The 13262-nt window shown below is 32.8% G+C and overlaps 2 protein-coding genes across 2 annotated transcripts; one reads left to right on the top strand and one right to left on the bottom strand.

Annotated features, from left to right (window-relative positions):
• LOC104741372 lies at positions 1532–2683 on the top strand. The gene is given in 2 exon segments (XM_010462221.2): positions 1532–1796; positions 1799–2683. Coding segments are annotated over 2 exon segments (771 nt in total). The 5' UTR covers positions 1532–1726; the 3' UTR covers positions 2500–2683.
• LOC104741371 (transcription factor bHLH110) lies at positions 3968–8677 on the bottom strand. Its single transcript, XM_010462220.2, is given in 7 exon segments — positions 3968–4449; positions 4559–4660; positions 5283–5327; positions 5790–5855; positions 6017–6148; positions 7200–7902; positions 8298–8677. Coding segments are annotated over 7 exon segments (1371 nt in total). The 5' UTR covers positions 8447–8677; the 3' UTR covers positions 3968–4275.

Raw genomic sequence — 13262 nt, 5'->3', positions numbered from 1 at the left:
TTTTTTTTTTTTTTTTTTTTTTTTTTGTAGCAGTGCGAAAGAGAAAGGAGGAGTTATGACTTATACGAGAGAGAGATCATCAACAGACAAATAAGAGAAACAAGTTTAATGTGATGAAGAAGAAGAAGATACTCGTGATCTTTTCTGACGAGAGCACCGCACACAACAACCTTCAGATTTTTTCTTATTAAAAAGCAAAACAAACAAATCTATAAGGGTTTGAAAACCGAGCCCGCTTTTGCAATATTTTAATATCTTTACTTGTCACTATGCATAAAATAGCAATTATCTCCAAAAGTTTTTTTTTTAATTGGAATTAAACAGTGTGATTTCGTTGAACTTTATGATTATAATAACCATAAGATGATTTTCACATGGCATGTTTACAAATCACTAAACCAGAGCCAAAATTTGCAGGAAATAGCAAAAGAAAAATATTAGTGTCTATGGTATTTGCTATTTTCTTGGAAAGCAATCTCTAGTTATGTAAGTTGGTTAATATATGTGCTAAGGAATTTTTTATTATGTATTTAGAATTTACCTATTAATTGGTTTCTAGCATATATCGCACTTCCTGTAACGTTTGAAAGGTGTAAATTGTTTTTCGAGCAGCACTATTGTATCTTTGACTTTTCACAAGTCTATTTGGCTCACACACAAGTCAACTCATAATACTTGTTTAACATCAACTTTTCACTTAATACAACAGTTATTGCTCATCTCAAAATTCTATGTTTTAATGTTTTATACATACTTTTCCGATAGGCAAGAAAAAAAACACAAGTTGTTTTCATTTAATCAGATTTTTTTTAGGATGTCTCCATTTCTTCTTGACAATTAGAGCAGATTTCTCATTCTCACTCTCTTAATTATGCACTTCACAAATTTTATTTTCTCACTTTTGTCTTCTTTCGTTAGTTTCTATATTAGTAGTTTTTTTAATTATTATGTGTGAGTAGTTTTTTAATTGGGTCTTGGAGGGACTTCTTAGAATTTTGTTTGATTGTGTTAAGGGTGAAATATTGTAAGGTTCATTTATATGTAGGTGAATTTCATGTAAGCCATACTCACAAATCATCTTCGAATCATATACATGCCCCCACTTTTCTATCGTACGTTACATATACTTTTACACTTCGGAGGACTTTTTGTTTTTTTGTTGCATTTCACCAATGATGAATCTAGTCCCTATTATTTCAAAAACGTATGTACAATGAATGTAGCAATTGAAGGTTACAAAAATAATCAACAATATTATTATGGGTACTAAACACGTGTCAGTTTCGTCCGGCGGTGTACGTCGCCCAACCGTGCATATATTTGCCCGGTCGTTGCTGTCCAGTGCAGCTTCACCTGCCTCTCCCTCTCATCGCCAACTCTTTCCAACCATTCTTCTCATTTTTGTCCATTATTATATATTACTTTATTCAAGTTGTCGCCAATGATTCTATTAATTCTTCACTTCTTTTATATTTTCAGGAATTGGCTTTATTCACCTAATGCTTTTTACTCATGAAATTTCCACGACCAAGCTATAAAGAAATATGTATATCCAGTTTGTTTCAATAATTGAACCAATTATAGAGTCTTTGTTTATCTCTATATAAAATTATCAACTAAGTGATTAAGACAAGTCACAAGTCTACGTGATCACCCACTTTAGCACTTAAACCATCATTTTCCCATAAAATCTAAGCCGGAAGGTAGTTACAAGAGAGTTTAGAAAATGGCTTCGTTTGTTTCCGAGAACGTTGCGGCTGAGAAAGTTGACGCCATGAAAAAGTTCGAGAGGAAGAGAAATTTCTTGAAGTTCTTCCGGCAATCGAAGCTCTCGTTGCGGTGTTGCTTCTACTCTATTGGTTAACGTCAACTCTCTTCGCCGGTGAGTATCTACGGCGTATTATTTCTGGTGGTTTGACAGGCGCCGGAATATACATATTCGGAGTCGTGAACGTTCTCATCGCCCTTATCTTCTCCTTGTCTAACCAACAGAAGCTAACCCAACCCGATATGTATTTTCGATACGTTTCCTCCTCTGCCGTCTCTCCTATTAGCGGTTTCTCCTCCTCCTCCGCCACCTCTCCCGTTGACGGGTATTGCTCCTCCGCCATGGTTTCGGATTCTATCATCGAAGAAATAGTTTTAGAAGAAAAGCAAGTGACGGACTTTACCTCCGTCACTCTAGCCGCCGTGGAGGCTCGACCGATGAGGCGAGAGATGGTCCGGGCGGTCAGCTCTGTGGCGGAGACAGCTCATTCTATAAGGAAGAAGCGTGAAATGATGGTTCTGGCCCCAGCTACTTCTGAGAGTACTGCTACTGATCATCATGTTTACAGAAGGTCTAGATCAGAGAGACTTGAAGTGCGGGGAGCTTCTTGCAGGAGCATGAGACGGATGCGCGATATCGATGATCTGAGCAGTGATGAGTTTAGATCAACAGTGGAGACGTTTATCGCAGGGAAGAAGAAGATGTTGTCGAAGGAATGGATAAAGCCGTGAAATATTATATTATTAGTATTAGGAACACTATACCGTTAGTATTTTAACGTTCACAATTTGGATATATATATTTCTTGGGATCATTAGTGACAGTCATATCTATGTGAGTACGTGAGTCATATCATTATTCCGACGAAATTACTAGAAATGAAAACTTTTTGTGTACGTTCCCTTATCTTAAACACTTCCTTCAAAAGTCAAAACGTAGGATACTCCTTAATTTCCAAAAGCGTTAAGAGAATAGGAACCGAATAATTGGGCCAGCTTGAGTGGAGAGAATTGGCTATTTTAAATGGTGCCGTTCATGGACCACTGCCCGACCCAAGTGGGTAGGATAAAGGTGCGAGGAAGGTAAAACACGTTTTTATTTTTATTGTTGTTGTTGAAATCAATTCTATTTTATCATTCAAAAATAAATAATACATTATATTGCACTAATAATAGTGGCAACTTCATGGACCATTGGCTGGTTGGTTTGTTTAGGGACAACCCAATATTCCTTTTAGACCAAATACGGGTTGAATCCGTTATTGTTGTTTTGCAACACCGAAGGTAGAACAGTAGATGCAAGAAGAATGGGAGGTGTCATGTAACGAGAAAGAGGAAGTAGATCAAAGCAAAACGAGACAGTGCCTTGAACTCCCAAAACTGATTGGGGGAATGACTCAGCACATCGTATTGCCTTTTGACTTGGACATCCATCAACTGATCAAAGTAATCTAATAGTGAGTAGCAGAGTTTTCTGAGACAAATAAATAGGTAGGTGAACCGTGAACGTAGCTGAACAAGTTGACGTCTTCTCTAACAGCAAATTAAACTCCGTTTGACCTTTGTCAACTATTCTTGACCGGTTGTGATCTTGTAGATAATTGGAGTCAGTGACTAAAACACACAATTTTTTCTTAATAATATAGACACCATCTTTTATCACTGACAGATTGACTGATCACACACTCTTTTTTGTTCCTACTACATGTCGTAAATTTCTAAGAACTTGTATCATATGCACTATAGTAAGTGCACCAGTATTATTTTTTTAAATAATTTATCTGTTATTTTTTAAAAGTAAAACAGTACTATCTATTAATGATATTGACAATTTATCTACAAAAGAATGAACAAAATAATCCAAATTAAAGCTATTTGATATATTAAGAGTTATTTGGCGAAAATATACGTTTTTGAAACATTATTATCAGATTGATACACTCACTATTTACAATTTGAGAAACCCACATTTAACATTGTTCGTCTATTTAGCTGCCCTTTTTTGCCATTCAACAGTTTTATTAATTACATTTGATGCTATTGTACCTTTCATTTTCTCCCTATTTCTTGATTTATTAAATTACTGTAGGGTTTTGAATGGTAAAAAAGACTGTAGAAATAGCTGAACAGTAGTCAAGGTAGATTTTTCAAATTGTAAATAATAAATGTATGGGGTTTCAAATTAAGTTTAAAAAATGTATGTTTTTGCCAATTAACTCTTTATTATTTAGCCCCTCAGCCCTTCATGTAAGTAAAAACATATATATCCTCAAGTCTCATTACTAACGATATATGGATCAAAGCTGGTCTATCCTGGCATACTTCTTCTTTCTAATCAGGACGACCAACTTTGCTCCACCATCAAAACCGAAACTTTCAAATAGACCAAAACCAAAAAAAGATGAAAGAACTAATATACTCCACCTTCAACATTTCTTCCTTTTTCTACCCACCAAATCCGATAAATGTACTCATAGTCCTACGGTTTGACGTTAACTAAGTCCACGGCTAAGTTCCGCCTCCAAAACCAGGTGGCGTTGGCCAAAACCCGCTACCAACACCGCCTCCTCCGTCCCCACCATCTCCAGTAACATAAGTCATGCATGATAACGGAACGAGACATAGTCCACGGCTTCGTAGATCCCTCGTCTCTTCCTCATCCCCTTCTTGTGGCTGTGATCCCTAATCAATTTATAATAAGTAAATTTAGTTTGTGGACTAAAAATATAATAGGAGTGATTATCTTTCATGAAAAACTAGTAAATGAGTTATAGGTTCTCATAGTATATACCAGCTGGGAGGCTTTTGCGGGTCGGCTCCTAGATGCTCTCATGTAGGGGACGCTTAAAGTCTGTCCATCAAAAACAAATTATTTGACATTTGAGTCATAAAAATTATCAACATATTATAAAATGATGACCATGATCATTAGCTCTTATATAAACTAATTTCCATTATTTGAAGTTATTATTAAAGAAATAGGAGAAAGGTACTTAATTACTACGTAGTGCGCCTAAGATGTTATATATATATATATGATAAGATAATTAAGATAAATTCTAACTAATCCCTTGCTTTAAAGGCAAGCCAAACCCTATGGAACTAATTAAATATAAGCTCTCATAAGTTAGCCCATACTCCATACTTTTTAAAAGTTTGATTATTTCAGTTTATGTCAAATTCCTTAATATATAATATTGCATTTAGTAATAATTGATAAAAATTTGGGAATATTTGACAAACGGGACGACAACTGACGAGGATCAAGAAGAATGTCTAGAACTACCATGGAATTGATTATATCTAAACTATTCTCCGAAGGTACCACTCCAACATCATTCTTTGAATTATATGTTTTCATTTTTTCCTATATGTACACATAGTTATACGGTGGATAGGATTATACGGTTGTGAATGACATGCATGTAAGTTTTTTTTTTTTTTTTTTTTTTTTTTTTTTTTTTTTTTTTTTTTTTTTTTTTTTTTTTTTTTTTTTTTTTTTTTTTTTTTTTTTTTTTTTTTTTTNCAATTGCCTCCATTAATACAGATGCTGTATCTGTCTGCAATTTATCATTTTACTCAGCTCATGCATGTAAATTAATCATCAGCAATCGAGTGTGAAAACAATTTTATCTACTTAAGAAAATTCTTTCTTTTTTTTTTGTGCAAAAGAAAATTCTTTAATATATCACTAAATTTACTATCTTTATATATATAAATGGTAAAAAAAAAAGACATCTCTCGTAATAAAATTTACTTTTCATATAGGTATATATATTATTAATGACTGGCCTCATATTCTAAAAGAGTAAAAGGTTAGGAATCATAATGAACAAAATCCCGGTTTATTAAATACTGCAACGAAAGATTTAGAAATCGAGGGTTCTGTCCTCTTGCCATGTGTTCGTCAGATTTAGAAATTTAACAGTGTTATAAAAAAAATCCTCTAAAAAAATATTCAAGGAATGAAGTTAAATAGTTACCGATGGAATAAATAGGGAAAATTAAGTGTTGCTAATTACCTTCCCAAATGGTGAAACCAACTGCTGTAGTGCTGCTATTCTGTCTCCTAACTTCTCTTTCCTCACCTGTTATTTTTTTTATAAATTTACCAACATCAACATATGTATATATAATCACTACATTGAGCAATCAATCTAAATTTTGTCCAGGCTTTCGTTTCTTTTCTTCGAATTATAATGAAATAACAAATATATAAAATTATAAATAAACAAATTAAAGTAGTAACCTTGAAGGGTGGGCAAGATGAGCGTGATTCCACGCGCGGTTTCTTGGAAGCATTTTCGCCTGCTTTTGTTGCCATCAAGAAGTTATGTCTCTTCCCTTCACTTGTTTGAGGTTCGTTGCTGAACATTTCCATCTTCAATGCAAATAAAAACACCCCATAATAAGTAAGTCACACACTGACACACATGTGTATGTAGGCATATGTAAGAGTATCATTAACGTTCATAATTGCTATCCGATGTAAAGGATAAAAATAGTACTGTACGTTTATAACACCCCCGACAATGAGAGAAAAAAATATGTTAAGAAAAGAGATTCATAAAAAGACAATAAAACAAAGTAAGGAATAAAGAGAAAGGAAAAGAAAAGAGAGAACAAAGGTTGATGTTTCAGGCTTAAAGAGAGCTGCTTATGAATTATGTTAAAAGGTTTTTATCGCTCAAGCTTTGGCCCTCCAACCAAGAATCACAACAACAAAGTAAAAGATGAATCTTAAAGAAAATATTAAAAGTTTTTACGTATACATATATATATATATATATGTATTATTATTATTCTCCCTTTTCTTTTTTCATAATTTCCCTTTATTCATGTAACTTTGTTGCAAAGCTTCAATATTGCACAAAGGTCTCGCACTTTACACTAATCAGATTAATCTAACTATATACTACCTGATAATTATATTTCAGTCTTTTATTTTGCTATTTTTCAGTTTAACATTTTTTTTACTTTCTTTATTATGATTTGCCAAAAATATAATGAACATGAGATTTATCAACGTTATGAATATGATTTTAAGTATGTAAAAAGTTATGCAAATAATATTCCATCGGTGTATAAAAAAGGTTGAAACAAATATATTAGCTTTTAAAAAAAATTAAACAGAAATCTAATATTTTAGACCCTCTTTTACGAGTGAATTTAAATTATATGGTTAAAGTTGAAAAACCCATGCCGTATGCATACTAAACAGTTTTACTGTATTTAACTACATTTTAAAATTCAGAAAAGAATGTATATATGTTAAATAATATAGAATTAGAGCCCTAAACGTAATGTTTTCAGATGCACTAACTTCACGAGATTCACCGTCAGACCAATACTTCTAAGCCATCAATTATAATTTAAAAAAAAAAAAAAAAAAGATATAAAGGAAATGAAAAGTAATTTCAAAATATACTTACTTGATGAGTAGGAGATGAAGAAGGATGGCGAAGTGTTTGCTGAAGATGATGATGGAAAGGGAGGCCAAAAGGAGGAAAGCCTCCTCTGCTCATCCCAAGATTACTAATCTCTTGAGAATTTAAAGGAGGAACTAAGACATTTCCTTCAAACAATCTTCCATCAAACACCTGCATGTTCATATCAAATGGTCTCGGGATGTTACTCATGTCCATGGTCATCTTCCTAGACTCGCTCAAGCTCGATATGTTTACGCTCGGGTAAATCTGACTGAAATTGCCTCTATGAGACGAAGGGGAAGAGGAAGAAGAAGAAGAGGGAAGATTGCTACAATAGTCTCCATTGGTGGGGAAACCAGAAGATATAGTCTTGAGAAGAAGCTTCTCAGTGTAATCCTTGTGTTCATTGATCTTCAAGTAGTTTGTGATCACTGGACTGTTCAACATGTCTGTGAACTTGGATAAGCCTTCTTGTTGGTCTGAGATAGATGATGAGGAAAGCTCTTCTTTGATCTTGAGAAGTCCTTCTTGATGATGATATGAAGATTGGTCATGATTAGGCCATTGTAAAGGAAAGTCTTGTTGTTGGATCAAGGAGTGATTGTGGATGGTGGAGAGACTCATGCATTCACTTGTGTTGTTGCTGTTGTGATCTCTTGCGTTTAACATCTCATTGTTATAGTTATGACTCAAGCTCACACTATTCCTGTTACAAAAACAACACAAATTTTTTTCTTTAGTTTGAATCAATGCAAAATCAGAGTACCATCTATATTTACATATCTATATAAATATTTATGAAGGATAATAAAATAGAAAAATGATATTTTATCAGCCACTTAAATTCTATCTTGATGTCTTCTTCACTAACTTATCTTTCAAAAACCAAAAAAAAGAAGCAAAAAAGAAGAAGAAAGATTCCAAATTCTTCATATCATCATCTTGATACCAGGAATATTCAAAACACCCAAATAGCTGCAGAAACCTATTAGCATACACGTGCTAAATGGATATTATAATACATGGACATGTATGTGTGTAACTCTATATACATGTGTATATATACACAGCAGAGGAGAGAGAGTGTGTAAGGAAACTTACAAAGAAATACCTCCTGGGCTCCATTGATGGGCAGAAGAAGCTCCATAGCAAGAAGGGTCAGAGTTATTGTCTAAGGAAGAAGAAGAAGAAGAAGACCCCACAAGCTGTAATTGATCTTGATGAAGCGGATGGAGATTAGCAGAGTCCATATATGTATGAGAGAGATGATGAAGCTATATATATATATATATATATATATTTATTATACCTGATCTCTGAGTATATTATATATATGTGTGTGTCTAAAAAAAGATGAAAAAGAAAGATGATTTTTTTGAAGAGTTTCTCTTGAAAATCCCAAGAGATTAAGATGAAGTAATTAATTAAAATTGACTATTGTATATATGTGCCCTCTCAAAGTTCTCTATTCCTTTCAAAAGCATCACATAACATTACCTTAGCTTTTTTGAAGCTTGACGCATCTCTCTCTCTCTCTCTCTCTCGACTATTTCAAGTACCTATATTCTGAAAAGCAATACACAACCTTCAAAGGAAAGGAGGGGAAAAATCATTCAATAATACAATAACAAAAACATTGGTGACAAAAAATAAAACAATAACAAAAAAAGACACAATAATATGTATACATGGACTCGCTTTATCTATATAGTATATGCCCTACTTTTCTATTTTTCAGTATTTATATATATACATATATTTGTATTTTCTAATGTAGCTTTTAGGCCCTTTCACTCACACTCCCTGCAATTAGAGGGAGATGATTATAATTCCTGAAAGCCATGATTAGTGTCCCAAGCTCCTGCCTTCGATCCCAAGGCTTTGCAACAGTTGTCTTCAGACGAGAAATGATGGCATCCATCCATCTCTCTCTACTCTCACCCCCACGATATGTAATGCTTTCTCTCTCTCTCTCTCTCTATATATATATATATATGTATAACAATACTGCTTTTTGTAGTCTGAATTCATGTTGGGAATGAGTACATGTGTATGTGTAATTATGATAACGGAGATCATGTATATCAAGTCCAAGTACATTGAGCCCAAACCCACTAATTGCTTATTGTTATTTTCGTTTAAAATTAATCTACTTAACAGTAAAGTCAAATTTTCTCCATCTCAACCTTAATTGGTAAGCCAAGACTAGGATTTATACAAACTGTTAGTTGAGGGAACGGAAGCACGGGGAAGTACTAGTTTTCTTGCACATTTTAGGAACGTCGTCTGAGGATTACAATTTTCTTTTAGGATTGGTTGATTTTCGTAATACCCAAAAAAAATACATATAAAAAATCAGTAATCCATTGCTTATGGGAATGATGAGTAACTGAATATTGCGTCTTTCATAATTATTGATTCAATGGGAAAAAACAAGAAATAAACAAAATGACATGAATAATTTTTTAAAACTTTTTATTAATATAATCAAATATTTTGATTATATTTTGACTGATATACATATAAGAGATGAGAGAATACGTTTGTTAATACTTGAAAATAAGATATTTGTAAAAGATTATAGAAAATTATTTATATATATAATTCTTCGAAAAAACAAATCTCTACATAATTGATACGTAAGAATTGTTTTTAATTCACTTTTATAAACAGGTAACAATTTATATCTCTAACTTCTATTTTATTATTTTGAGGATCCAAGTAACAAAGTTTGTCTCTGAGGTTACAAACTCAGTTGGAAAGCCAACAACAAAACTCATTTGGTGTCTTTAAAATGGAGGCAGTTAGCTACTATAGATGGAAATGATGATCTCGTAGGCTTTATTACTTTTATCAAGTGGAATAATTGTAGTTGCAGGAACCACCACGAAAGTGGCTAGAATAAGAAAAACCCAAATAATTTACAACGGAGTACATTACATGAAACCTGCAGTCATCACTCTCTGTCACGATGACGTCAAGTCCTCCAAAACCAGGCTGAAGCTACGATATATATTGAAATGTTCAATCCAAGTATTTAAACTTAATTCATCTAAGTATTGTAAATATATGATACTAAATGATTATGTGTATATATATATATATATTCTAAATGTCTTTCTCAGTTATATTCTAAATGTCTTTCTCGCTTAATTGGTAATTAAATTTATCCTATTTGTTTTGAGTCAAGTAGCAAAGAATGTATCTTTCTATCTTCCAAAGGTTATAGATGCAAATGTCCGAACATAAGCAAAAAGAATTTTACCAGGGATCTTTTAAAATATGGTTAAGGAATCTATCCTACTTGAGCTATGAGACGACCCCTTTAAGGTCGAATCTCATATGGGGCGAGCATCTCCTTAAGCAAATTTCATCAAACTCAGTACAATATTCACTACTGTAAAAAAATTAATGCACTTTGAATCATCTCAAATGATGTACATATATCACGCAGAAAATTAGATCAGAACTCAGAAGTTGATGGAATGACCATGGTCCATGGGTCTATTGCCGCCTCACCATAAGTGGTCGGCGCCGATGCCCCCTTTCCAATCTCTAACAAGGTTCAACCCTAATCATCAATTTGGAACACTAGAGAAGAGCGGCATAATTCACTTCCTTAACCATCAGACATGTAATACGATAATCATAGTCACTATTATATACAACGACCACAATACATACACATATATATAGTCACCAATATTTCGGATGGGCTCTCAGAGTAGACAATTAACTCTTTGAAAAAATGATAACTTATAATCAATAGTAGTTAAGGTTTAGGGTCAGACATAATAAGCAAAAAGTTTATGCAAGTCGCAAGAGATAACTTGGTAAGGTGCTTGTTGATTGTCATTAGCATAGAAGAGACGGCGAATTTTTATTGGTTGTCACATAAAATGTGTCGTGCGATGAAATTTTCTGTTATTGGTTTGGAAAGAACATGTGTCATATTCTCATAATCTCATGTTATGATTGACTGATTTTTAATGGTTGAAATGAACGCTTTTAGAAGAGAGACGAACTCGTTTTATACATAAAATGATTCCTTATCTAGTGACTCAAAAGTGCAATAAGTTACGAAAATGAGTATTGTACTGTTGATAAAGCTGTCACCAATTCGATCGCATCTAAAAGAAATGATTTAATTAATTAACTAATTAGTAGTGTGGAAAACAACTAAGTTAATCTATCAATTAGTTAGGAATTAGATCATATTAATTCACTTGTATTTGTATAAAATAAAATGAAAAATAAATAACATAGAGCAACAAGACTCCACATCAGAAGAAAGTCACGTACGTTGGAGAATGTGATGAGATCGGAAAGAGTATGGGGGAAACTTTGTTTTCACTTTTTATGTTTCTTTTTCCACTCTATTTTATCGCTACTTGCACGCTCAACAAATCTCATCTTGTTTATTTTGTTTTTTTTCTTTTCTAATCTTTAAAAATAGTTACGCTATTACAATATCCTTTTTAGCAAAAAAAATACATCAGTGATCTGGATCTAAATCGATATTAATCCGAACAATTAGCTATTTTTTACTGGTCCACTCGCAATTTGGTTTTTCATCAAGAAAAAATCGAATATCAAAATTACAAAAACTTACGTTCCGAAACCCTAAAGTGCCCCTACACCATATATCACATGCGGGTTTGTCTCAAAAAAAAAATCTGATGCTTCTATTATTTGACTATGGAGGGTCCTTGCGGTCATTATGGTATCCTAAACTAATTGAGACGAGATGCAAAGTATAGAAACTTAGGTTTTATTATGTCAATGGACAATGGCCACATTTTGAACTCACTACTTGAGACGTATCTAAGATAGTAGTAACCACTTGATTACCAGTTTTCGTCTAAATATCTTTGTCACCATTACAAATAGTAAATATGGGACACAAGGTTAAGTTTAATTTTTACTAAATATTTTATCAACTCAAAAATGTTTGAGACTCTTAATAAAACAAGTTAAATTTTATAGTAAAACTAGAAAACTATAACCAATCTATATCACGATTTATGGGATCCGATTTCTTGATTTAGATGGAGGGATTCAATATTCATCTCAGGGTTAGGCGACAAGATTAACATCTACAAAAAATGCAACTCAAGCAGACTTTTCTTGAAGATTTCCATCATGAGGAGACTAAAATAGCATGCACACACATATACACCATTTGTACTAGAACAGCAAGAAATTATGGCACCCTCTATCCATTATCCAACTGGACCTTAAATCTTGAAAAGCTACATTGTGTTAATCTAGTATATAGTGTGCCTTTTTAAAAGTTTTGTAAAAAAAATTATATATGCATTAATATCAAAAGTATAGTATTAGGTGTAGAATCTAAATTTGTTTTACATCTGTTATACCAATCAGGGTTCCATCATCGCCAATCGCTTTCATAACACATTACTTTCTAAATTAAAATACGCCATATATCGTCTAGGTGTAGGTTCAGAATTACTCATAAACTGGTCAATCGTCCTCGTTAATGGATCTCACACAGTTTGATGATAAGAATTATTTATATCGCATTTTTTTCATCATTCAACCATATATTCATTTTTCATTAAACATGTATTTTCCTATTACTATAACGTTCATTTCATATGACAAGATCTCACACAGTTTGATGTGTTATATGACAAGGTCATTTCATTTTTCATACCTTTTTCTAATGTTTAAGATTTCGAAGTTTTACTATATAAATATATAATACAGTACTCTTCCTACGATTTTTTTTGTTCTCTACAGTTCACAAATATGTATTTTTCTACGATGATGGGTTTCGAAAATCAAACTGCCAAACATAACAAAATTGCATAGTTTGATAGGAAAGGCGATGCCTAGACATAATTGTATTGTTTTTTTTTTTTGGTGGCAGCAACATTATATTATTGTTTAATGTAACTATTTCACGAATAATAGAGGTATCTACATAATATAGCACGTAATACAAGGCTATGCACTGATGATGGTTCATGATTAAATTGATTTCAAAAGAAATTAAAGAATGGTCGTGGTTGGTTAATCATATAAATTATTAATATGCTGTGA

The sequence above is a fragment of the Camelina sativa genome, chromosome 14 (genome assembly GCF_000633955.1).
Source record: "Camelina sativa cultivar DH55 chromosome 14, Cs, whole genome shotgun sequence".
Taxonomy (NCBI): Eukaryota; Viridiplantae; Streptophyta; class Magnoliopsida; order Brassicales; family Brassicaceae; genus Camelina; species Camelina sativa.
This window is presented reverse-complemented; position numbering and strand designations above follow the sequence as displayed.